At 43.2% G+C, this 25,930-nt stretch overlaps 1 protein-coding gene across 2 annotated transcripts in view; it reads right to left on the bottom strand.

Annotated features, from left to right (window-relative positions):
• The window catches only part of CYTH1 (cytohesin 1), a 108,496-nt gene that overhangs the window by 60,927 nt on the left and 21,639 nt on the right, over positions 1-25,930 (bottom strand). The window contains exon 1 of one of the 2 annotated variants that reach the window (XM_003818268.7): positions 2,128-14,646. The exons of the other annotated variant lie outside the window; for it this stretch is intronic. Coding sequence (XP_003818316.1) covers positions 2,128-2,155 — 28 coding nt within the window. The 5' untranslated portion in view covers positions 2,156-14,646. Of the gene's footprint in view, positions 1-2,127; positions 14,647-25,930 lie in introns of those variants that run through there. 2 annotated transcript variants of the gene reach the window in all.

Here is a 25,930-nt window from a genome sequence, read left to right on the forward strand (position 1 = left end):
ACGGGCTCCTGCCACCACACCCGGCTAATTTTTGTATTTTTAGTAGAGACAGGGTTTCACCATGCTGGCTACGTTGGTCTGGAACTCCTGACCTCAGGTGATCCGCCTGCCTCGGCCTCCCAAAGTGCTGGGATTATCAGTGTGAGCCATCGCGCCCAGCCAGAAAGCAATATTTTTAACCTAAAAATTGTGGGTTTGAGATTAATGCAGCAGAAGAGTCTGACTTCCTTAAAGAATATTTTCAAAAACCCCCACATACCCTTTCTTAGGCGTGTTCTTTAGGGCATTAAGTCTAGTTAAAAGCAGCTCTATGGAAAGCATAACTGACTCTTAACTTCTGCCCTCCCCTGGGATCTCAGGGACCTGCCAGAGGAAACTCCATTTGTCCCCCTTCTTTTACACCTACAAAATGCCACTCTGTCTCTCAAGGCAATGTCTAAGGGCATCTATTTTAGCAGTGGTTTAAAGGGCAACACTGCCTTCAGTCCCAGGTGACAACACAAGGAAATACCATGGGAGGGGGTAAGGGAAGCGAAGAAGCACCAGTTCTTTAAGGTTACTTGGTCAAAGCAAAGCTGTTCAGTAATTCTACCTCTAAGCTCCTGGCCCCTAACCTCATGCCCCACCCCCATCACTCCCACTGTTGATTAGGGTAGTTTATGTTGACTTTTGAAGCCTCCAGGATAAAAAGTGACTATTACACAGCACCTCCGGTGGGTCTGAAGCTAGGCTCACCTGGAAGGACCAGAAGCAAATAAGCGTGAGGGACCATGGCCAGGCCCGGCTCACTCCTGCTGTCCCAGCATAGTCACTAGTGTCCTCTTCCACTCTCAAAAGTGTTCCCTTTGGAACTAGATCTTGGCTAGTGTGGACTCACCTTTCAGTTAGAAAAGCACCAAGCAGGCAGTTCAGCCCTGGCCTGGCACATCCCCTCACTATTGACCCCTCTTCAGATACAGAAGTATCGTTATGGACACCTGTGCATGCTTCCCTCCCAGCGTCCCCAACGCGTGCTGCAGCTTTCAGTGTCGCCCGTGGACACTGTCCAGGATCATTTGCACTTAGAGGTGGGGCTTTCAAATATGTGCTTTATAGCGAACCAGAGTGGGAAAAGCCTAAAGAGGACCCCCAAGTTTTATTACAACTTTCACAAAATCCACTTGAAACATAGCCAGATATTTATTCCAAACTTAAATATATCATACATTACCAGCTACAACCCAGTACACATTTTACTATTTTGTCTTGCAGCATTACAACATCACCATCTGATAAGGTGCCACAATAAAATACAATAAAACACACACACATCCACAAACACAACTCCTGTGTTGACCCAGGGCTTTAAGACACAGCTCTTCAGCAGAATCTCTTGGGATTTAGAAGGCACAGCTTGTCATCCCATTACTCATAGCTCCACTGTTTATAGTACGGGTGTGGAGCAGATAAAGGAAGTTCTACAGACCCTGTCCTCCCAGGCTTCAAACAGTCCTCACCTAACAACCAAAGGGAGAAGACCACATCGTCTTTTCCCTTAGATACATTTTATTTAATAAAACAAGTACTATTTATCCCAAATCTCACTGGTTCTTTCAATCCGATCTCTAATGTCTTTACTTTTTAGTATCAGATTCTTTCTGGATATTTGTGGAATTCCCAGAAGTTCTGACCAACTGTTATTTCGATACAGGAAGTAGACACAATCACCAAGTATGAAGTGGAATCTACCAAGAAACACCCAAGGCGGAACTCTAACGAAAGCAAAGATTGGAGGAGAACCTCTTTGGTTTAAAAACACTGAGTTACCTTAATATCTCTCTCTCTTCTCGCTCTTTCTCTCTCTCTCCTCTCTCTCGCTCTCTGTCTCACACACACACACACACACACACACACACACACACACCCGAGAGAGCCTCAGCTTCCTAACCACTAAGAGACTATGCAGTCTTTCTCCTGAAAACAGTAAGATAAAAACCAGAGTCTAGGTTGGTCCTTAACTCCTCCCCAAAAGGCTCAGTAAACTATCCTCACAGGATTTCACATACTAATCAAAAGAGATACCTAAAACTCCACTCCATATACCCCAAGCCGCATCGGTCCCGGCCGGGGGCTGCGGCTTTGACTCACCATCCTCCTCTTCGGTTTTAAGGACCATCTTGTTTCCTTACAGCGGGACACGAAAAGTCCGTTCTGTGCTTCCAGGACAGTGGTAACTTACTGGGAGCCAAGTTTTCCTGTGGGGTCTGACTGGGAGGGGCCGGGGATACCTGTGAAGCTGTCCAGCCACTAGGGCAGCTCAGAGCTGCTTCCTGAACAGACAGGCAATGGCTGGCTGCACGCCTGGGCCAATCAACCTCCAGCCTCCAAAGAAGCGGCACTCCCTGTCAGTGCCACCACCCAGTTCCTGAAGTCAAGCTCAAGCACCTTCTGAGTGTGTTAACCATCTGCTTCCCTGAAAGCAATCTTACACTGGAGTCAAACTAGTTTAGTAGCCACACTTCTAGTCTTTTCTCAAACTCAACCAAAGTCACAGCCAGGACTCACTGCTGTTTTTCTCTTCACTTTCAAGTACAGTTGTCCCTTGGTATCCAAGGGGGACTGGTGCCAGGAACTCCCATGGACACCAAAACCCATGGATGCTTGAGTCCTTAATTATTTGCACATAAGCTACACACATCCACTCATATACTTTAAATCATCTCTAGATTACTTCTAATACCAAATACAATGTAACTGCTATGTAAACAGCTGTTATGCTATATTGTTTAAAGAAAATGAAAAGAAAAAAGTCTGTATGTATTCAGTACAGGTGTGACCTTTTTTTATTTTCCAAATATTTTCCATCCACAATAGGTTAAATCCATGGATGGGGAGCCCATGGAAAGCCGACTACATTTTCTTAAAATGGAATCATTAAAATCCCTGGTCCCCTCACAATGAGATAATAGCCCATTTCCCAAGAACATGACTAAGAGATCGTAATCATTACAGCATGTTATGAGGTCACAGGCTAAAAGCAGAAAGCAGATATTAGAGGCAAAAAAAAAAAAAAAAAAAAAATCCAAGGGCCAAACTCCCAATCTAAGTTCAGTTTCATCTCCATTATGATTTCTAATATGCTGCACCCAGATTCTTGCCTGCACAGTCCTATCATGTTCATGACACATATTCATTGTTGAAGATTAGAAAATAGTAACAAGGAAAAAAAACACCTTAATCCTATCACCAAGAGATAGCCATTGATGACATTTTGGTAGACATTTTCCAGACTTTTGTTATAAGTATTATATATATTCTCTCTCTCTTCTATAGATACACACACACACACACACACACGATATTTTATATGTCGTTTTATAGCTACTTATTTTTACTTATAACATTTTTTCATGACTGTAAATGGACATCTATCACATTTATTATTATTCTCAGTCTAGACATAATATTTAACCAGTCCCATATTGTAAGACTTCTAAGTGATTTCCAATTTTTCTACGTATCTCAATACACGTGTGCACACGTTTTGGCACATCTCTTTAATTATCTCCATAGAAAAAAATTCTCACAAGTAGAACTGCTGGATCCAGACATAGCTTCCCACCGCATCATCGTAATAGATAACATATATTGCATGCTTACTCTGTGCCTAGCTTGATGTGACCTAATTCATCTAATCCTGAAAACATCCCATGGGGTGAGTGTCCTCACCATCCCCAGATCACAGATGAGGATGCTAGCACCCAGAGTCGTTGCATGGCTTGCCAAAGCACGAGACCTGGCCGCAGAGCCCACCCTCCGCACCCTGCTCTCTGCTGGACTCCCAAACCCCTCTCCTATTAGTCTTCGTTGTAAATGCAAACACCTGCAGCAGCTTTGCAGGAAGTGCTAGACTTTGGCCAAGTCTCACTGGGGAGCTGGGAACACACGCATCTACAGCAAGACAACAGGGCGCTGTCTCCAGTCAGACTCTGAAGGTGCTGACGTGACTCCAGGGCAAAGACTTCATCACATTCTCTTCTTTCTTGCCTAATAACAGTTGAATAAATACATATGCATATATTTAAAAAAAAACACTTTGTTTTGTAGAGGCAATTAATATAAACCCAACGTGTCACCTTTTGGTTTAGTATGTCAAAATCACAGTTGTAAGTCCCACCCTGCACCATTTCAAAACCTATGTTTAATGATTCCCAAACAGCATTTCTATCTTCTGGTATCAGGTCTCATTCACAGCCAGTGATCCCAACTTGTAAGAGGGCAGGTCACTTCTATTTTCTCCCTACTGTCAAATGGTATAGCGTTTCTCTGGAATAGACACCCAAAGGCAGAAAAGCTGGTCATGAGGCCTGAGTACTTAAAGCTTTCACAGATGCTGCCAAAGTGCTTGCCACGTCCCTGATGGGACCAAACTTAACTTCTGCCAGTCAGACAGTGGGAAACAGTTTCTCGTTCTTGTTGGTCATTTGCACTGACCTGATTACTGATGATGCTGATTATCTTTTCGTAAGTTTGAGGTATTTCCTCTTTCGTGAATTGCTTTTTCAAAGCCTTTGCCCACTTTTCTATTGCTTATCATTTTTTAAATGATTTGTAGATTACAAATCCTTTGTATGAAATGTTACAAATATTTTGTCATAACCAGTCACTTGTTTTTAAAAAGTTTTTACAAAGATAGTTGTATCTTTTGTCTTATCTGTTTCGTTCAACATTCACTGAGCACACTAAGTGCCAGCCACTAGTGAGACATCAGAGGACTAAAGAGACAAAATGCCTGCCCTCGTGGCGTCTCCACTCTATCAAGATGGGAAAGGTGGGGAAACAAGTAAGTAAAATATGCAGTATGTCAGAAAGTAAGTACTGCGGAGTGGGGGAAGTGGAAGTGCAGTCAGGGAAGGCCTCTGCTGAGAAGGGCCAGGAGGCTACTGTGGCTGGAGCAGGAAGAACAGTGTAGGGAGGAGTGGAAGATATGGTCGCAGAGGTGAGGAGGGTGGTAGGCGAACTGCATGGGGCCTTGGCAGCTATTTTAAGGACTCTGGTTTCCATTCTGGGTGAGATGCATAGCCGCTGCCAGGGTTCTGAGCAACAGAGCATTTTGTGGCTTCCTTTGTAACAAGACCACTCTGGCTGTGGGGAAGAACAGACTGGAGACAGCCAGCACAGGAGCTGGAGACCAGTTGGGGGGCTGCTATAGTCATCCAGGTGAGACGGGTTGGCGGCTTACTTGATAAAAGTGGCCATATTCTTGCTATATTTACTTTCGGGGTACAGCCAAGGATGTCCCAATGGAGTCCACGTGAGGTGTAAAAGAGAGAAGTCAAGGGTGACTCCGAGCTTTCTGGCCTGGCAAGTGAAAGAATGGAGCTGCTATCTTCTTTTCTTTTTTTTTTCTGAGACTGAGTCTCGCTCTGTCGCCCAGGCTGAAGCACAGTGGTGCGATCTCGGCTCACTGCAACCTCTGCCTACTGGGTTCAAGCAATTCTCCTGCCTCAGCCTCCCGAGTGGCTGGGATTACAGGTGCCTGCCACCATGCTGAGCTAATTTTTGTATTTTTAGTAGAGGCGGGGTTTCACCATGTTGGCCAGGCTGGTCTCGAACTCCTAACCTCAAATGATCCACCCGCCTCGGCCTCCCAAAGTGCTGAGATTACAGGCGTGAGCCACTGCACCAGGCCTGGAGCTGCTATCTTCTGATATGCTGCCAACCAGGTCCCCCGTCCCCACTCCCCACAGCCTCTGCCTTAAAGGTCCCATCATTCCTTCCACCCACCCATGGCCTCACAGGTCCCCTGCTCCTCCAGACCTTTTGACTTTGAGCTTCTGCTCCCACTATTCAATGCCTCATTCTTGTTATACTTCCAGTTCACATTCTCAAAAGAGGGACTCTGACTGGCTCGTTTAATAGCCATCATCCCTATTGGGCACAGTAGGCCACCTCATAGGCTCCTGGCCAGGCAGCGTCCCTTAAAGCTGGAAGCATGGCAAGGCATACCTGGCTCAACACCACACTGTCATCTCTAGTACAACAATTACCACTGTTTGTTAAAAAAGGAAATAATGAATCTCATGTCTCCAATTCCTTAAAATAGACATTTAACCACTGCATCACCAAATTGTATGTTTCACTCACTCATAAGTGACCATATAATTTATCATCCATATTGAGATATTTTTGAGATTGCAAATGGGTACTATTAATAATTACATCAGCCAGTCAGCATAAACTGGGATTGTCTCTGGGAAACTAAAACATATAATAACCCAACTCATGAGGCATATCTATAACATCAATCCCAAACAGAGTGTTAGATTACTACATATTTTTTTAAATGGAAGCTTTTAAAAAGTTTCAAAGTACACTTTAAAATAACTAAAAAAATAATGGCACATTACAAAACCAGAACAATAATCTAGGGCCTCAGAGCAGTGTCTGAACAAATGATATCGGAAACATACAGGAGCTAGCACAGGCCCTATGAAAAGCAATAAATCAACAAAGTAGAAGAAAACACTCGTTCGTCATTCACATTAAAAAGCACACAATAGGGCATTTTGATGCAAGTGTTGTTGATTCAAGACATTCTATATTTTTAATTAATAAATCCCTTAAATAGATTTTAGCCTCACCCCCTCCAGCGATAGATTAGGTGGGAATACACAAGCATGTAATGGTCTAAAATGTTTCAAAACTAGGCTGGGAGTTGTGGTTCATGTCTGTAATCCCAGCACTTTGGGAGGCCAAGGTGGGAGGACTGCTTGAAGCCAGGAGTTCAAGACCAACCTGGGCAACAAAGCAAGATCCTATTTCTACAAAAAAATTAAATAAATGACAGTAGAAAAAAGTACGTGAATATTTATATAATATTCTAGGGAAGGTTTGTTTTTTGAAAGCATAATACCCGTATCAATCATTATCCCAGAGACAGAAACATTCCTGGAGTGGGAGTGTGGAGAAAGGTAAGATAGGCACCACCTATAAAAGTGAGGGCAGAGTTTAGAGAGGACACCAAGGAGTAATAAAGCCCCCCAGACTAGCAACAGGGGCAGCCCCCATCACTGCTAAGTCAAGACGGGGTGCGAGGGCATCATACTGCTGCTAAAAGTGGCAAATGGGAGCTCTCTGGCAAGAGCGTCGCTAGAGGATTCAGCAAGCCTCAGTTACCAGCAGGAGAGAATCACCTTGACTTCACTCTTCTCTCACCCTCACGTCTCCTGGTCAAACCCAACCAGGAACCACACTCCCTCCAGGACAGCCTCCGGCAGACAGCAGGATGGAGCCGGACAGGAAGTAGAGCTGGAGGCAAAAGGAAGGTGTCGGGTGCAACCCTCAAGCCAGATCATGGGGGCCAGGTTTCCCACTGTCAGGAAAAGGAATTTGGAAACATGAAAAGGGGGAAGGCTAGAAAGAACCCTAAGGTTGGAATGGAATTGAAGGAGCCGGTATGTTTAATGGTTGCATTATGTATATGTTGTAACTTACTTAACCACTTCTACTGTTGGGCATTAATCTTTCTCTTTCCTTATATCCTGTAAAATGCTGCAACATCCTTGTAACCTTTGCCTCCTCAGCTCCTACTAGTTCCTTAGGCTAAATTTCTCTAAGTGGGCTTAAGAGCTGGTCAAAAGATACGAACTACTTTAAGGCTCACTATACACTGCTATGAAACTGATTTCCAAAATAACTGTTTTCATTTACCAGCTGTCTTCTAACATGCTGCCCTGCTGGGCCAGTGGCTCATGCCTGTAATCCCAGCCCTTTAGGAGGCTGAGGTGAGAGGACTGACTGAGCCCAGGAGTTTGAGACTAGCCTGGGAGAGAAGGTGAGACCCTGTCTCTACAAAAAATGTAAAAATTAGCTGGGCGTGGTGGCACATGTCTGTGGTCCCAGCTACTAGGGAGGCTGAGACAGGAAGGTCGCTTGAATCTGCAAGGTTGAAGCTACAGTGAGCTATGATTGTGCTGCTGCACTCCAGCCTAGGCAAGAGTGAGACCCTGTCTCAAAAATAAATAGGCCGGGTGTGCTGGCTCACGCCTGTAATTCCAGCACTTTGGGAGGACGAGGCGGGTGGATCACTTGAAGTCAGGAGTTTGAGGCCAGCCTAGCCAACATGGTGAAACCCTGTCTCTACTAAAAATACAAACGTTAGCTGGGCGTGGTGGTGGGCGCACCTGTAATCCCAGCTACTCGGGAGGCTGAGGCAGGAGAATCACTTGAACCTGGGAGGCAGAGGTTGCAGTGAGCTGAGATGGTGCCACTGCACTCCAGCCTGGGAGACAGAGCAAGACTCCATCTCAATAAATAAATAAATAAGTAAAATAAAAAATAAAGTGCTAGCCTAGCCACAGCTAAATGCACAGTGTGGATTACCATTTAAAACACATGCCAACTAGACAGACATAATGTAGTATTTTAATGTCTATGCTTCTGTGGTGTGGTGGTGTCAGAGCTTCTGTTGTATTTATTTAGTGTGGGCATTTGTCCTGTGAGTTACTTAAAAGTATTCCTTGGCACTTAAAAAAAGTAATTGGAAAATGTTGCGTAACTATTTTTGTAGAGACAGAAAGATGTCTATGTTATACTGTTAAATGAAAAAATCACGTAACAAAAATGCATAGACTATAAAAATGAAAAAAGAAATAAGCCAGGAAGAATATATACTAAACACATTAACAATCATTATCTCTGGGCGGTGGGATGGTAGAGAATTCTCCCATCATCTCCGTCCACTCACCAGCCCCTCCTTCTCTGTCCTCGTCCACAGTACACCAGACTCCACACTGGTCTCCAGCCAGCAGTCTTACTTTCCAGCTTCGCTCCCGTGTCATGGCCTCTGAAGCTGTCTACCTAACACAAATCCCAAATCTCAAATCCCTGAAACATGCCCAAATCCTAAACGTTGTGAGTGCCAACATGACACTCAAAGGAAATGCTCACTGGAGCATTTTGGATTTCCAGTTTTCAGGTTAGGGATGCTCTGGCAAGTACAATGCAGGTACTCCAAAATCCAAAAAATACTGAAATCTAGAACACGTCTGGTTCCAAGCATTTCAGATAAGAAATACTCAACCCATAGTCCTTTTTGATAGCAGCCTATTCTTGTTTCATTCATGTAATATCTGAGACTCTTAAGTATATACTTTTTAAAGCTTTCTTCTACATGTCCCATGACCTGTTTCCTTAAACTATTTGCTCTTTTGCTTGCTAACACTGAAGATTTTCCTTAAGTCTCTAGCAAGCATAGTCTACTTCTTCTCATTTAAGAGTGACACACTAATAACCTGGTTAAAAGCTGTGTGGTAGGCATGGCCTACAGATTGATGTGTGGCAATGTAATATGATAAGGCAGTAATGTGTAGAGACCCCACATGTGGGGCTCTGCAGCTTATTTTTGCTTAGACTAGTTACCCAAAGAAGTATTCTCCAATCCCCTACCTGGGCTGTGTGGAGTGTAAAACTGACCACCAGTATTTGTGGGGGCTACACTGAGGAAGAAAGGATGGGAATCTCACAGTTAAATATAAGGACTTTTTCGGTGCTGCTTCTTGGTTGGTATTTTTTAAAATGAATATAGATTTTCACTCGCTCTCTGTATCTTCACAGCCTTCTTCAGAAAGTAAACCTTCATGTTTACCAGAAGTGCAAGAGAAACTGCCTTGCTGCAGGAGATGGAGAGGAGACCTGGAAATCTTAACTGCCACAATGAACATTTTCAAACCACCCTCGTTTCCTTATCTCCATTCTCAGAGGTGCTGGGTACCCTGCAGCCTTTCTGGAATTTGGGGGTAAATCATTTTGCTTCCTGGTATCCTCTCTCCGCAGCTTAGACCTTTCCTAACAAGCTGCCAAATGGGAGACAGCTTAGGGCATACAATCACGCAAGTGTCCTCCAAAGTCCCGAAGAACATCTGCAAGGTGGGGTGGAGCATAACAAAGACTTGTCCAGCCTCTGCAGGCAGAAATCCAGACACCTGGACACACTGCACAATTCTTTCAAAGGTTCCTTCTACTTTGGTTACCTAAAAAACATAGAGGTATACTATTTTTGTGTATTGACATAAATGCATCTATTAGACCTTGGGGGAAAAAAGAGTTGATGACAAAGGACATATGTAATGTGTCAACAAGAATTCAAAGAACTTGCCATTCCTTGACACAGGCTTACCTTGTACCTAGCAAAGCAAGCTATGGGATTTCTGATCACATTTGCTAGTACATACCTTCATGACACAGACTTGTTAGCACTTTTGTTATCAAAAGAAAAACTCAAAACCGATTAGATGTCAAAAAAAAAAAAAGAAAACCTAAACCATATCCTTTGTTTTATGTACACAATTTGCATTTACTTCAATTTTTGCCTAAGGACCAGTAACTCTTGCAAGAAAAAAAATAAGAGAGGTATGCATCACAAAGACTGATCTTATTTAGTTTCTATCAAGAAAATCCATGATCACTTCCATAACTTGCCACAAAACTGAAAAACTGTGTGGTTTTGAGTATGTACATTTTGGGGATTTTTCTTTCTGAGAAGGGGGTCAAGAGCATTGGTCAGATGCTCAGAGAGGACCCTTGAGCCAGGACTGCAGTCTCCTGTGCACCGTGGAGCCTGGGAGCATTGGGAAGACCTCAAAGAACTCTGGTTCAAGTAATTGCCACTTTCTGGAGGCAAAAGAACAGTGCCCCTTCAAGACCCACCATCGCCAACCTCACCACAGCCCTTGGAGGCATCTGGAAACATGTCAAAAAGACTTTGGAAAGTATTAATTTGACATATTCATGATGATAAAGTAAACAGAAACAACTTCCTCCATAAAGACAAAGCAGAAACAGCACAATTTACAAGCGAGAAAGAATAAGAAGAAACCTGAAATTGAAATAAACTTCACACTACTCCTAGAAGTGGTTGCTACAGTAGTTTTAAACGCCCTTTAAAATAAAGTCAAAAATACTGAATGTCATAAATTCCATCTGTGCTGCCCTCTGCTGGCTACATGAAAAGATTGTTAAAGACTGACATAGAAATTGCACCAAAAAATTCCATTACCTGGCTGGGCGCAGTGGCTCACCCCTGTAATCCCAGCGCTTTGGGAGGCCGAGGCGGGTGGATCACAAGGTCAAGAGATCGAGACCATCTTGGCCAACATGGTGAAACCCCGTCTCTACTGAAAATACAAAAATTAGCCAGGCATGGTGGCACACACCTGTAGTCCCAGCTACTCGGGAGGCTGAGGCAAGAGAATTGCTTCAATCCAGGAGGCAGAGGTTGCAGTGAGCCGACATTGTGCTACTGCACTCCAGCCTGCCAACAGAGCGAGACTCTGTCTCAAAAAAAAGAAAAAAAAATTCCATTACCTTTTGAACATATATAGGGAGAGGAGAGGCAATTCATGTTCTACCCAGCGCATGTGCCAGTTCCTATGTGCATATTCACCAGTACTTATTTCCTGAAAGGGCTTTGTTAATATCAACATTGGTTTGCCCTTTGTCCACACACACTGGCTAATTTGAGGGATAGTGATAATAGGCTTCTACTATACAGGCAGACATAGGCAAAAAACTATATACACAATAAATAATAAGTAACATGCTAGAAAGTGATGGGTGCTATGGGGAAAAGAGAAGCATGTGGCAGGGGGTGGGGTCAGGTATTATTAAGTTTTAAATAAGACGGTCAGAACAGGCATCACTGCAAAGATAAAATTTAAACCTCAGTTACTTCTTCCTCAACTCCTCCAAAAAAAATATTCAGGATTCTCTTTTCTAAAATTCTGAGGTATACAAAATACATTTATATTCTTCTCTGAACCTCCTCTATTCCTCACCATGTAGACTAATGAAATTATACAACACCTGCAAGATTTTATTACAAAGACCACTTTCCCACAAGGAGACCTGAGCTCCAAGACCCACAGTGACAGTGTGGCAACCAAGTTTCCTACTTCCTCTGTCTTCTTAGGATAAAGTATCACTACATGGTAACCTGAGATTCTCTTACTTTCCATCTGAAAGAGCCTAACACATTTAGAATGCCGATTCTCCCATTTTCTAGCTGCTCTTCACATATTGATTTACTCATCAGAGTAATAATTTGAAAGGCCAGGCGTGATGGCTCGTGCCTATAATCTCAGCACTTTGGAAGGCTGAGGTGAGAAGATCACTTGAGCCCAGGAGTTCAAGACTAGCCTAGACAACATAAACAGACTCCGTCTCTACAGAAAACTAAAAAATTAGCTGGCTGTGGTGGTGCGCGCCTGTAGTCTCAGCTACTTCAGAGGGCGAGGCAGGTGATGACCACCTGGGCTCAGGAGGTCAAGGCTGCAGTGAGCTGTCATCACCCCACTGCACTCCAGTCTTCGTGACAGAGTCAGACTCTGTCTCAAAAATAATAATAATAAAAGTGTACACTGATTTATTAAAAAAAGATTTGACTCTTTACCATGTGTTCATTCTAAATGATGTCTGTTGAACTGTGCCAAGCACTATGTTAGCCAAGAGCTAGACCTACAAAGGTCAAGAGAACAAAGTATCTCCCCCTGCAAAACACAAGAGTTCATTGGAGGACACACGTAATGGCAGCGCCAAAAAAAAAAAAGAAAAGAAAAGAAAAGAAAAAACTACATGGCATGCTAAGGATCAGGCTCTGAAGGCCCAGAGTATGCCAGGCTCGTAGAGTAAGAATAGAAAAAGTCCCTGGGAGGGGTGGGAAGATAGTGGCACAAGTATACTAACGAGGGGAGTGACTTTTAAGAAAATGCACACTCTCAGCAGCATTCTCTGGTATTTAGGAAGAGATCTGGGGAGACTCAAATACTGCACTGCGGTCCCAATCTTGAAGGATCTAGAGGTCAACATTTGTGGGGAGGAGGCACTGTCTGGGAGAGGCAGGACATTTTTAGAGAATACTATTCAGTGATTTTAGCATATTCACAAAGTTATGCAACCACCACCACTATCTAATTCTAGAACATTTTCATCATCCCCAAAAGAAAACCCCATACCCCATAGGAGTCACCCCCATTCCCACATCCCCAAACCCCCGACAACCACTAATCTACTTTCTGCCTCTACAGATTTGCCTAATACATGGCCTTGTGTGACTGGTTTCTTTCACCTGGGACAATGTTTTCTATGTTCAGCCATGTTGCAGCATGTGTCAGAACTTCACTCCTTTTTATGACTAAAGAATCTTCCCTTGTAGGGACAGACTTCATCTTCTTTACCCACTCATGAGCTGATGGTATCTGGTTGTTTCCACTTTGGGGTTCTTATGAAAACTGCTGCTATAAGCACGTAAAATTTTGTGTTGTATAGGATCTTTAAAACTATATCTATGTTCCACTTTGATTAAAATAAATTTCACAGTATTTTTGGCCCTTGAGCCCCTATGCTTGGGTCCACTCTCACACTGTGGAGTGTACTTTCATTTTCAATAAATCTCTGTTTTTGTTGCTTCATTCAAAAAAACAAAATAAAATAAATTTCACAATATTTTCTACTTTTCTGAACCCTACCCATTATTCAAGGGCCACAAGGGCCAGCTCTGCAGCCTCCTCCCATCACATGGCTCTCTCACTGTCCGCCACTGCACCCCACACACAGGAAACAAACTAAAGATGCTGACCCACATTTGTGGTAAGTTTCACCTCTAAACATTCTCTGATTCTGAGAGCTACGAGTCCTATCATCAAAAATGAAAACTCTATGGAACCAGCTTGGCGTGGTTTTACTGGATCACTGAGTAGTCATGCCAGGTGTCCCGTCAGCTGGTGTAAGTACTGATCATCCTGCTGTGTGATTAACAAATAGTTTCAACACAGTCCTGGGTCAAAGGAAAATGTTTACACATCCAACAGGCCCAGGTTACTGTAGGGGACAACAATGCCTAGGTTATCAGGAAAGCTCACTTTGTTTAACTAGATTAAAGGAATAAATTATAAGCACCAGCCATTTAATGATAAATACAATTGATCTTTCTAGTACTTTTATTACTTGAGAGAATACAGGAGAATTGTCTGAAGAAGGGGGTAAGGGAGATTATTCAATTAATTCATTGGGTTTTCTGTATACTTCTAAACCAAATTCAGTTAGGAATTTTTACCAAAAAATTCCAGCCTTAATTCAAGGATGTTTATGAAAGCAAAGTTCTCTGATCAAATAAGAGTAAGTAAAAACGGGTGGGCGGGAGGAGTGTGCTTGCTTTTGTCCCTTGTTGCTTTGGAGATCTACTTTGATACAGGAGCACTGCAGATCCCCTTCCTGTTTCCTTTGCTCTCCTGCCTTACTAATTATACATCACCCCTTCCTTGCAAAACCACAAGACCAAATGTTACAAGTTACAAAATTGGTGTACTCCACCCATCCTTTACTCAGCTGACACAGAGCAAACTGAACCAGCGCGGTCCTGCCACAGCCCTGAAGACGGAACCATCACATGACAGAGGAGCTTGCGAGAAGGGCCCAACACACCCACATACTGTGTGAGGTAGAGCAAAGGTGGCAGCAGTAAGACCACCAAGGTCAGCCAGTCCAAACTTCTTGATACCTGTTATTGATTTAAAAACAAACTAGGCCAGGCATAGTGGCTCAGACCTGTAATCCCAGCACTTTGGGAGGCCAAGGTGGGAGGATCACTTGAGCCCAAAAGTCTGAGACCAGCCAGCACTTTGGGAGGCGAAGGCAGGCAGATCACCTGTGGTCAGGAGTTCAAGACCAGCCTGGTCAACATAGCGAAACCCCGTCTCCACTAAAAATATAAAAATTAGCCAGGCGTGGTGGTAGGCACCTGTAATCCCAGCTACTCGGGAGGCTGAGACAGGAGAATTGCTTGAACCCAGGAGTCAGAGGTTGCAGTGAGCAGAGATTGTGCCATTGCACCCCAGTCTGGGCGACAGATTGAGACTCCATCCCCCCTACAAAAAAAAATTTAAAAATTAGCCAAGTTTGGTGGGTGTGCCTGTGGTCCCAGCTACTCAGGAGATTGAGGTGGGAGGATCGCTTGAGCCCACAGGTCAAGGCTGCAGTAAGCTATGATCATGCCATTATATTCCAGCCTGGGTGACAAATTGAGATCCCTGTCTCAAAAAAATAATAATAACAAATAAAAATAAAAAAATTTAAAAAAACCTAACTAAGCAGAAACCATTGTTTAAAATCTAATTATCTTGCTTTAGAAGGCAGGTGGTTTCAGAAAAAAAGAACTCTAAAACAATCTATTTTTGAAGTGTTTTTTTCCCAAGATTGTCTCCAAGCTTTTACTTAATACATTGTTCAGATGTTTATCTGCCCTAAAAAAAAAATTCCCTTACAGTTCAAAAAATATTCCTAACAGGTTTAGAAGCAGTCCTCAAATTGCAGAAGCTACTATTACCCAAAGAAATACCAAGTGCTCCTAAAATAATACCACATACTTATTCCACAAAATATTTCTTAGCCTGCTCCCTCTGGGTCTGAAAAGGATAGCAAATCAATGGCCAGGGGGTGAGAATATGCTTCTCCACGTGCCCAGAAGGAAGGGAACATGAGATATGGGTGCACCGAGTGGCATCAGCTACGGGAAGCTCATGTGGCATCCAGGCAAGTAATTCAGTGGCCTCCACTAGCACATCAGCAGCAGAGATGCAGAAAAACAGATTACTTCAAGATGCGTTTTGGAAGTAGAATAAACAGTACTACTAATGAACTGGATAGGCAAAACAAGAGAAAGGGAAGGCTGATATCAAAACATTCAAAACATTTGATGGGAACACCTATGTGAGCGGATATGCTATTTCTCAGGTGGGGTGAATAAAGAGGGACACAGCACCAGGGGCTCTGCTGTGGCCATGCCAACTGTGAGAGACCCTGTAGGTATCCCCCAGGAGATGTCAAATGTGGCACTGGGATGTCACAGCCTGAAGTTTAGGGGTAGGAAGAGGGCTAAGCTATAGTTGATTCTTGCTATTCAAAGTAGTTATTGTTTAAAAAGTTGTTGCTGTTGCCGGGCACAGTGGCTCATGCCTGTAATCCCAGCACTTTGGGAGGCCTAGGCGGGTGGATCACGAGGTCAGAGTTCGAGACCAGCCTGGCCAGCATGGTGAAACCCCATCTCTATGAAAAATACAAAAATTAGATGGGTGCGGTGGTGGGCGCCTGTAATCCCAGCTACTCAGGAGGCTGAGGCAGGGAGTATTGCTTGAACCCGGGAGGTGGAGGTTGCAGTGAGCTGAGATCACACCACTGCGCTCCAGACTGGGCGAGAGAGCGAGACTCCATCTCAAAAAAAAAACAAAAATAGTCATTGCTAACACTGAATTGGAAAAGACTAAACCGTTGCTCCTAGGGGAAATACAGGTTAGGTTCCTACAGACCTCTGGTCACACTTTTGTCAACTGAACAATACATAACCTTGTTTATATGGGTTTCTGTTTAAAGATGGCTTATTTAATATATATTGTTGTGTTTTGTTTTGTTTAAGACAGGGTCTCACTCTGTCACCCAGGCTGGAGTCCAGTGGTGACATCCTGGCTCACTGCAACCTCTACCTCCCAGACTCAAGCAATCCTCCCACCTTAGCCACCTGAATAGCTGGAACCATGGGCGCATGGGGGGGGGACATGGGCTCTATTTTTAGTAGACACAGGGTTTCGTCGTGTTGCCCAGGCTGGTCTCAAACCCCTGGGCTCAAGCAATCCACCTGCCTCAGCCTCCCACAGTGCTGGGATTACAGATGTGAGCCACCATGCCCAGCCAACTGTTAATTCATTAACATTGAACTCATGGCCAACAGCACTGTAACTCATTCCTGAGCAAAGCTTCGCTAACATACTATATTTTCTCCATAAGGCACATCATGGCCTCTTGTACTTAGGAACAACAGACAGAAATTCAGCATTATGATTAGGGGCTATTTTAAAGAGCAAGTCACCAGCAAAGGCACAAAAATACAAAAAAAAAAAAAAAATGTAATGCTAAATAGACCACATAAAGGTCATTTGTTTACAGTATGAGGGCTGAAACAAGAAATCAGTCACCTTGTTTCACAGTGGCTGGAAATGTGTACACTGAGCAAACTGCATTTTTCACTGCTCTGTGAATGTCCAGAAATGACCACGAAAGGACTACCTTTGGACTGATTTGCGGGTTACAAATAAGCTTTAGTGAGTAGGAAAATTCATGAATACAAAATCCACAAATAACAAGGATTGACTGCATAAACGAAGAAGGAATCAGAGTACAGGTATCTCTCTGCTATTGGTTATATCAAATGATAATTTCATCTTTTTTGTTTTTTGTTTTGTTTTGAGACGGAGTCTCACTGTGTCACCCAGGCTGGAGTGCAGTGGCATGATCTCGGCTCACTGCAAACCCGGCTAATTGTTTTGTATTTTTAGTAGAGACAGGGTTTCACCATGTTGGCCAGGCTGGTTTCGAACCCCTGACCTCGAATGATCTGCCTGCCACGGCCTCCCAAAGTGCTGGGATAACAGGCGTGAGCCACCGCGCCCGGCCTCAAATGATAATTTCAAATAGTCTAGTTCAAAGATCCTATTACTGGGAAAGAAACGGAGAAATTTAACCTATTTTACTAATTGGCAACATATTTCCTAGATGTTTGAAATAAGGACTCCTCCATCTCCCTCTCTTCGCCAGTTACAAGGCTGATCATATGATCTCCACGTTCAGATTTCTTTTTCTATTTCTAGTAGGTTTAGAGCTTGTGAGGAAAAAGGGAAATGTTAGTTATTACTCTTTTCCACTGTAAAGGAGTTTTTTAATATGCATTTTTATAGAGATTTTCCTAGAAATTACCTTTAAAAAGTACCTAATTGGAGTAAAATCTCTACTATCAATAAAGAGTACCGGGGCTACAGGGATAAACAATGCTGCTGATCATCTCAGACAGGACAGAGAACTTCTTTTTTTTTGAGACGGAGTCTTGCTCCGTCACCCAGGCTGGAGTGTAGTGGTGTGATCTCAGCTCACCACAACCTCCGTCTCCTGGGTTCAAGTGATTCTCCTGCCTCAGCTGCCCGAGTAACTGAGACTACAGGTGCGCGCCACCACGCACAGCTAATTTTTGTATTTTTAGTAGAGACAGGGTTTCATTATTGGCCAGGCTGGCCGCAAACTCCTGAGCTCATGATCCACCCGCCTCAGCCTCCCAATGTGCTGAGATTACAGGCGTGAGCCACTGCACCCGGCCAAGAGAGAGAACTTCAACAACGTATTTCAGTTTATAATCTTAACCATGTAAATATAAGTAAGGTCACACACCTCATATCACAATGTGATTATACAGATTAAATACGATACTGAAAATGTTAAAATGCCTAATTAAATACAAAGCCATAGGTAGTACTATAACGCATGAATTTTGTTGTTGTTGTTTAGTTCAAGACTAGTCCTGCCAAGACATTCATAATCTTGGGAAACAGGACACACAAGAACACATAAAGCAAGAAAAAGTACACTCAGGATTACCAAATCTCCCCCAAAGGTTTACTCTTCCTTTTCCCAAAGTCTTAAGGCACATGTATGAGTGAGTGTAGGGCAGGGTGGGAGAGGGGCACCAGAGTCACCAGGAACATGAGGATAATCAGAGGCAAGCCTCTCATGCCACCCCAGCACAGCTAACAGACTGTCAATAAATGGTCAGGCTGGGCGTGGTTGCTCATGCCTTCAATCCTAGCACTTTGGGAGGCTGAGGTGGGAGAATCGCTTGAGGCCAGGAGTTCTAGACCAGCCTGGGCAATATAGTGAGACCCTATCTCTAATTTAATTATAAGGAAAAAAGAAAGAAAAAATAAAAACAAGTCACAAGGCCGGTGCCACAGGCAAGTGCCAAACCTCCCCAGAAGACTCATGCTCTTGGCCAGGCAGTGGCTCATGCCTGTTAGCTCAACACTTTCGGGAGGATCACTTGAGCCCAGGAGTTTGAGACCAGCCTGAGCAACATGGTCAGACCTTATCTCTACTTAATAAATAAATAAATAAATAAAGATAACAACAAAGAATCGGAGGGCTGCTGACATCCCTAATTACATGGGGTTTGCGCACTGCCCTTAGGGAATCTAACAGTAGATTATAAACATTAACTGAGCAGTAATAACAGGACAGAAGACAGTGTATAATAAGGTACTAAATGGACTAAATAGGTGATTTGCCATACTCCAATTATGAAAACACCAACTTCTGCAAACTTTAATTACTTTTAACTCCTGCCATCTATCTCATCTGGGGACATCAATCACTGATTCTTTAGAGTAACCTTTAATTAAAATCTTAGTTCCAAAGTATGTTGTCTAGTCTAGTACTTCAAACACCAAAAAACCCTTGCAGAATTGTTCTAAAATGATTTTTAAAATAATCCCTTAAAAAATATAAGGAGTCCCCCACCTCACCCCTTTTTTAAAATGATTCACCACTGAGTGGTAATGACATCATCAATCCAGCGTACTGCAAACACCTGGCTGATGACATGCTAGGATCCTCTCCTCCAGATACAGGTGGAGTAGGGAGGGAGGGTCAAAGTGGCCGTTGTGTGAAGCTATGTCACACTGTGTGTCAGGACCGTCGTGGACAAAGCGACTGGCTACTGAGAAGCAGCGCATCTAGATAAACTCGGAAAGGAAAGGCATGCGTGTGATGCTGACAGAACTTTCCAAGAGCAACTGTCTTCTCTGATCTGCCATGCTTCAAAAACAAACCCTCTTACGCAGATTTGCCCACCCATAAGAATTTATACTTCTAGTTTTTACATGACTTTCCCTCAATTTTAAGGAAATAGAAAATTGTGGGGTTTTTTGTTTTCTTTTTTTTTCTGAGACAGGGTCTCACTGTGTTGCCCAGGCTGGAGTGCAGTGGTGCAATCCTGGCTCACTGCAGCCTCAACCTCCCTGGTTTAAGCAATCCTCCCACCTTAGCCTCCCAAGTAGCTGGAACCACAGGTGTGCACCAACGTGCCAAACTAATTTTTTTCTTTTTTATTTGTAGAGACAGAGTGTCACTATGTTGCCCAGGCTAGTCTCAAATTCCTGGGCTCAAGCGATCCTCCTACCTCAACCTCAAAAAATGCTACGATTACAGGTGTGAGCCATCATGCCCAGCCCAAAACTGTGATTTTTAGTACAAGAATATAAAATAAATTTTTGCATTTAGTTTGTGACTGAAGTTTTATGTCACTTTTTTAAGGTAAATCCAGTTTTTTTAAAATTTATGCAAAATAACATACTTATAAAAATCTTTAACTGCTTTGCATATTATACTTATGTTAAATAAAAGCTCTTCTAAGACTTATTTTGAAACCAGTTACATATCATTTGTACATTCCATTCCTAACTAACCTCTATTATATTTTATATATAATAAAACATTTTTAAGGGGAAAATGGTCTGTCACACAATCCAGCCATTCCATGTGTAGGTATAACCCAAGAGAAGTGAAAACATATCCACATAATGACTCATACATGAATGTTCCCAGCAGTTTTATACACAATAGCCCAAATCTGGAAACAACTCATATGTTCATCAACAGGTGAAGAGACCAAAAACGTGGTGCAGCCATACAGTGGAACATTACTCAGCAATGAAAAGGAACAACGGATACCCCCAACAATGAATCTCAAACATAATATTATTTATTTATTTATTTATTTGTTTTGAGACAGAGTCTAGCTCTGTCACCCAGGCTGGAGTGCAATAGCGCAATCTCAGCTCACTGCAGCCTCCGCCTCCTGGGTTCAAGCAATTCTCCTGCCTCCACCTCCAGAGTAGCTTTCTGTATTTTTAGCAGAGACAGCCATGTTGGCCAGGCTGGTCTCGAACTCCTGATCTCAAGTGATCCGCTCACCTCGGCCTCCCAAAGTGCTGGGATTACAGGCGTGAGCCACCACGCCCAGCCTCAAACACATCATTCTGAGTAAAAGCCAGACATGTATGATGTTGGCAGTGAGTTTATTTAAAAAAAAAAAAAAGGAAAGAAAGCCAGACACAGAATATACATTGTAACATTGTATGATTTCACTTACATAAAATTCTAGGAAATACAAACTCATCTGTAGTCAGAAAAACCAGATCAGTGGTTGCCTGGGGCCAGGGTAGAGGGAGGAATGGACAGCAAAAGGACATGAAGCGGCGGCCAGGCTCGGTGGCAGCACTTTGGGAGGCTGAGGCAGGGGGACTGCTTAAGCCCAGAAGCTCAAGACCAGTCTGGGCAACATAAATAAACAATTAGCTGGGCATGGTGGTGCAAGCCTGTAGTCCCAGCTACTTGGGAGGCTGAGGTGGAAGGACTGCTTGAGCACAAGAGGTTGAGGTTGCAGTGAGCTGTGTTCATGCCACCACACTCCAGCCTGGGAGAAAGAGCAAGACACTGCCTCAAAAAAAAAAAAAAAAAAAAAAAAAGAAAAACAACAACAAAAAGGGCCATGAAGCATCTTTTTCAGGTCAAGAAAATATTGTGCTTTATTGTGATAGTGGTTTCACTGGTGTACAAAACTGTTGAATATATCCCATCAAATTGTACACTATTTATTTATTTATTTATTTATTTTTGAGACAGAGTCTTGCTGTGTCACCTAGGCTGGAGTGCAGCGGTGTGATCTCAGCTCACTGCAACCGTCACACCCTGGGTTCAAGCGATTCTTGTGCCACGGCCACCCTAGTAGCTGGGATTACAGGCGCCCACCACCACACCCAGCTAATTTTTGTATTTTTAGTAGAGACAGGGTTTCACCATGTTGGCCAGGCTGGTCTTGAACACCTGATCTCAAGTGATCCACTCGCCTCGGCCTCTCGAAGTGCTGGGATTACAGGCATGAGCCATCGCGCCCAGCCAAACTGTACACTTTAAATGGATACCATTTATTCCATGTAAATTATACCTCAATAATTTTTTTAAAACAAGGAGAAGGAACCTGAAAAGTCTGCAGCAAATAGACAACTGGAAATTAATGTGCTCATCATCACCAATTAAAGGTGCTGAAAATGTCAGTTAGTACCCCTAGTTTGCTAATGAGGCTATTTGAAGTCCTTCAGAGAACTGAGTGACACAGTGAGACCCCATCTAAAAAACAAAAAAGAATTTAAAAATCTGTCTATTCAGAACTAAATCATTATTTGAGTGGACTCATCTTCAAAAGTCTTTAACACATTTAACACAGATGTCTATTAGAAAATACCACTGGGGTGAGAGGATCACTTGAGCCCAGGAAGTCAAGGCTGCAGTGAGCTATGATCATGCCACTGCACTCCAGCCTCGGTGACAGAGCAAGATCTCATTTAAAAAAAAAAAGCCTTCATAATCACCAGGAGACACAAGGATGCTGAGAGGTTAGGAACACAAAGTTCAACCACTGGCCTATATTCCAATAAACATGGCAAAAATTAGACTAAGATTATTCACAAGGCGGAATTTCAAGGTTTGAATTTTTTTTTCTTTTTTTTTTTGAGATGGAGTCTCGCTCTGTCGCCCAGGCTTCCTGGGTTCACGCCATTCTCCTGCCTCAGCCTCCTGAGTAGATGGGACTACAGACGCCCGCCACCATACCCAGCTAATTTTTTCATACTTTTAGTAGAGACAGGGTTTCACTGTGTTAGCCAGGATGGTTTTGATCTCCTGACCTCGTGATCCACCTGCCTTGGCCTCCCAAAGTGCTGGGATTACAGGCGTGAGCCACCATGCCCGGACTCAAGGTTTGAATTTTCACCATAACTTAAGAAACCCTCATCCTTTGGGGGGATGACAGTGAGTGCAGTTTAAAAAAAAGAAAGGAAACCCTCCTATGAATTAAACAGATCTTGGTTAGAGGTCAAAGTTCTCCTTCTAATTAGAACGTAAGGTACCTGAGAACTCTATTCATGTCTAAATTGCAAGGCCCATAGAGTGTCCAGCTCATTATAGGTGTTCAGTAAGTATCTGTTGAATAGATGAATAAAAAATGACCTGGGAAAGAAGCTGCTATAATTTTCCCATTCTAATACACGTAAACACTAGCCAAGGTTCTTAGAACAAAGTTCATCCTGCCAATGCTGAGAGAGGCAGGAAAAAATTTTAATTATATCAGCAACCCAAATGATTAAAAAAATATTCAGCCGGGCGCAGTAGCTCATGCCTGAATCTCAGCACTTTGGGAGGCTGAGGCGGGCAGACTGCCTGAGGTCAGGAGTTTGAGACCAGTCTGGCCAACATGGTGAAACCCCTTCTCTACTAAAAATACAAAAAAAATTAGCCAGGCATGGCTACTTCGGAGGCTGAGGCAGGGGAATTGCTTGAACCAGGGAGGTGGAGGTTGCAGTGAGCCAAGATCGCACCACTGCACTCCAGCATGGGTGACAGAGCAAGACTCTGCCTCAAAAAAAAAAGTTAAAAAAAATTTCAAAAAAAAGTTTAAAAAAATAGTAATTCAATGTCAGGAAGGATAAATTAACAAGTATCATCATATACTGGTATGAGGTGTAAACTGATTCACACTTTCTGAAAACCCATTTGGCAGTACATATCAAGAGACCACAAAGTTAAACTCCCTAACCCAGTAAGTCCACTTACAGGAATCTAGCCTACGAAAATCACTGGAAATGTGAGCAAAACTTTATCCACAAGAATGTTACAGGATTCTTTCTTACAGGAACAAAGTGGAAACTTCTAAATAACAAGACAGGATGATTAATTAAACTATGCTCCATCTATATCATGCTGCCTTTGGCCGAGGCCCCAAGCATCCCTGCATGTCCTTGCTGAGAGTGCCAAACTGCAAGGTCTGTCTTCTTGTAGCTGGCGACATAAAGTTGGTCAAGGAGACTGTAGCATGACATGCCCCCATTGAGGAGAAGAAGCCTGGCCTGTCTATCACTTGCTATAAAAAGTGCTAAGCCCAGGCCCGGTGTGGTGGCTCACGCCTGTAATCCCAGCACTTTGGGAGGCCGAGGCAGGCGGATCACCCGAGGTCAGGAGTTCGAGACCAGCCTGACAAACATGGAGAAATCCCGTCTCTACTAAAAATAAAAAATTAGCCGGGCATGGTGGTGCATGCCTGTAATCCCAGCTACTCGCTAGGCTGAGGCAAGAGAATTGCTTGAACCCAGGAGGCGGAGGTTGCAGTGGGCCGAGATTGCACCATTGTATTCCAGCCTGGGCAACAAGAGTGAAACTCGAAACTCCATCTCAAAAAAACAAAAAAGAAAGAAAAAAAGAAAGGAAAGTGCTAAGTCCTTGGTGGTCCTTGGTTCCTCAGCTGTAGACAAACCCAATTCATGCATAGACATCATCTGGGCCCATCAAGTCACCCCACGAGACTTGAGGTCAGGGGCACCAGCACTTTCATGCTGATATTCCTGCTATTTGCTGTGTGATGTGTACTAATCTGCCTCATTCTGATCCAGTAGGTCTCATTATCTACTTTCGGCATCCACGGAGTTATGGCATGTGCTTGTGGCCCTAGCTACTCAGGAAGCTGAGGTGGGAGGATTGCTTAAGCATAGGAGATCGAGGTTGCAGTGGGCTATGACAACACCACTGCACTCCAGCCTGGTCAACAGAGTGAGATCCTGTCTCAAAACAGAAAGAAAATTTCCATAATAATAATTTTCTCAATGTTTGCCAAAGTGCTAAAGTAAGAAGGGCACAATTGTAGCCAATCGAAGCCCACTGCCTGAGGTGGCTTCATTTTCAGACTATATGGCAACTGCCCCGAGGAAGGACTAAAAGGTACTCTCCAAAGACACTCTGGGTAAGTGGACGCAGCCTCAGTTCTTCGTAGGTCTCATGCGCCGAGCAGTCTACATCCCAGCGCCAAGCCTCTCTTTCATCCAACGGGGTAGGCAAAGGGGTCTTTTTAGGTTGCTTCCTCACTGTTGTACAGATCAGGGCTCTAAAACTGGCACCTGGCCACTGGCTGCCTAGCAACAGCTGCAACATAAAGAGACGGTATCTCTTAAAAGGAACAAAACAGAAAACCACACAAAGACACATGGGGAAGCTAAAGTGGGTAGGTAGCTATATACTTGGTAGCTATAATAAAGGAGTAAAAACAAAAATCCAAGGTTGGTTATTCTTGCTTCTTTCATCTGTTGAGCCTCTTCTTAAAAACCTCTGTAAGTTCAAAACCCTCCAAGCGGAATACTGAATGGCTTAAAGCAAAACCACATAAATTAGATAGTTACAGCTGAGGAAATGCATTCAACACTCAGCCATCCCTTCCTACAATCATGGACGCACAAATTCTTGTGAAATCATTTTATACACTCAACACGGGAAATGAAGGGAAGCATCTCTGGCCAGGCCAACTCAAGCCAGAGCCTGCCTGTGTGATGTGACCTTGGAGAGAACAGTTAGAGGTTCTGAAGCGTGAGTTTCCACACCTGGGGTCCCCAAATTTAGGGGCATTAGAAGTATATTTGTGTGCATGTGTGTACAAGCATGTGCATGTATGTACGTATTTATTCATTCACTCATTCCTGGATCTGCCCTGGTACGTTTGGTATGGCTAGAATAAGGACCCAGAATAAATGGCTTTTTTGAAAGATTCCTCCAGGGATTCTGCGGGTTAGTCAAGTATGGGAACCACCATTCTAACCCAAATTTACTAGATTACGAACTTTAAAAGGGAAGGCTAAACAAACCACTTCTGCATGTTCATCTGCCTAGGACATCTGACTACCACAATTGCAAAAGGTGCCCATGTGGAACGGAAAATACATGGTTGAATTTTACAAATTTAGATGTATAAAGCTAAAAACTCAAGAAACACTGAATTCCCTCTTTTGACTACTGATGTTTTAATTCTGGCCTCTATCCAAATAGCAGGTTTATATATATATATATGTATATATATAGTTTAAAAGAAAGCAACAACATTCTACTATCTTAAAACCCTCTTTTCTGAACACAAGAAAATCAAAAATCGCATTACAACAGAACTTAAGACTTCTAAATAGAAGTGAAAAAGTAATTTTACACA

Source organism: Pan paniscus, chromosome 19 (assembly GCF_029289425.2).
Source record: "Pan paniscus chromosome 19, NHGRI_mPanPan1-v2.0_pri, whole genome shotgun sequence".
Classification (NCBI taxonomy): domain Eukaryota; kingdom Metazoa; phylum Chordata; class Mammalia; order Primates; family Hominidae; genus Pan; species Pan paniscus.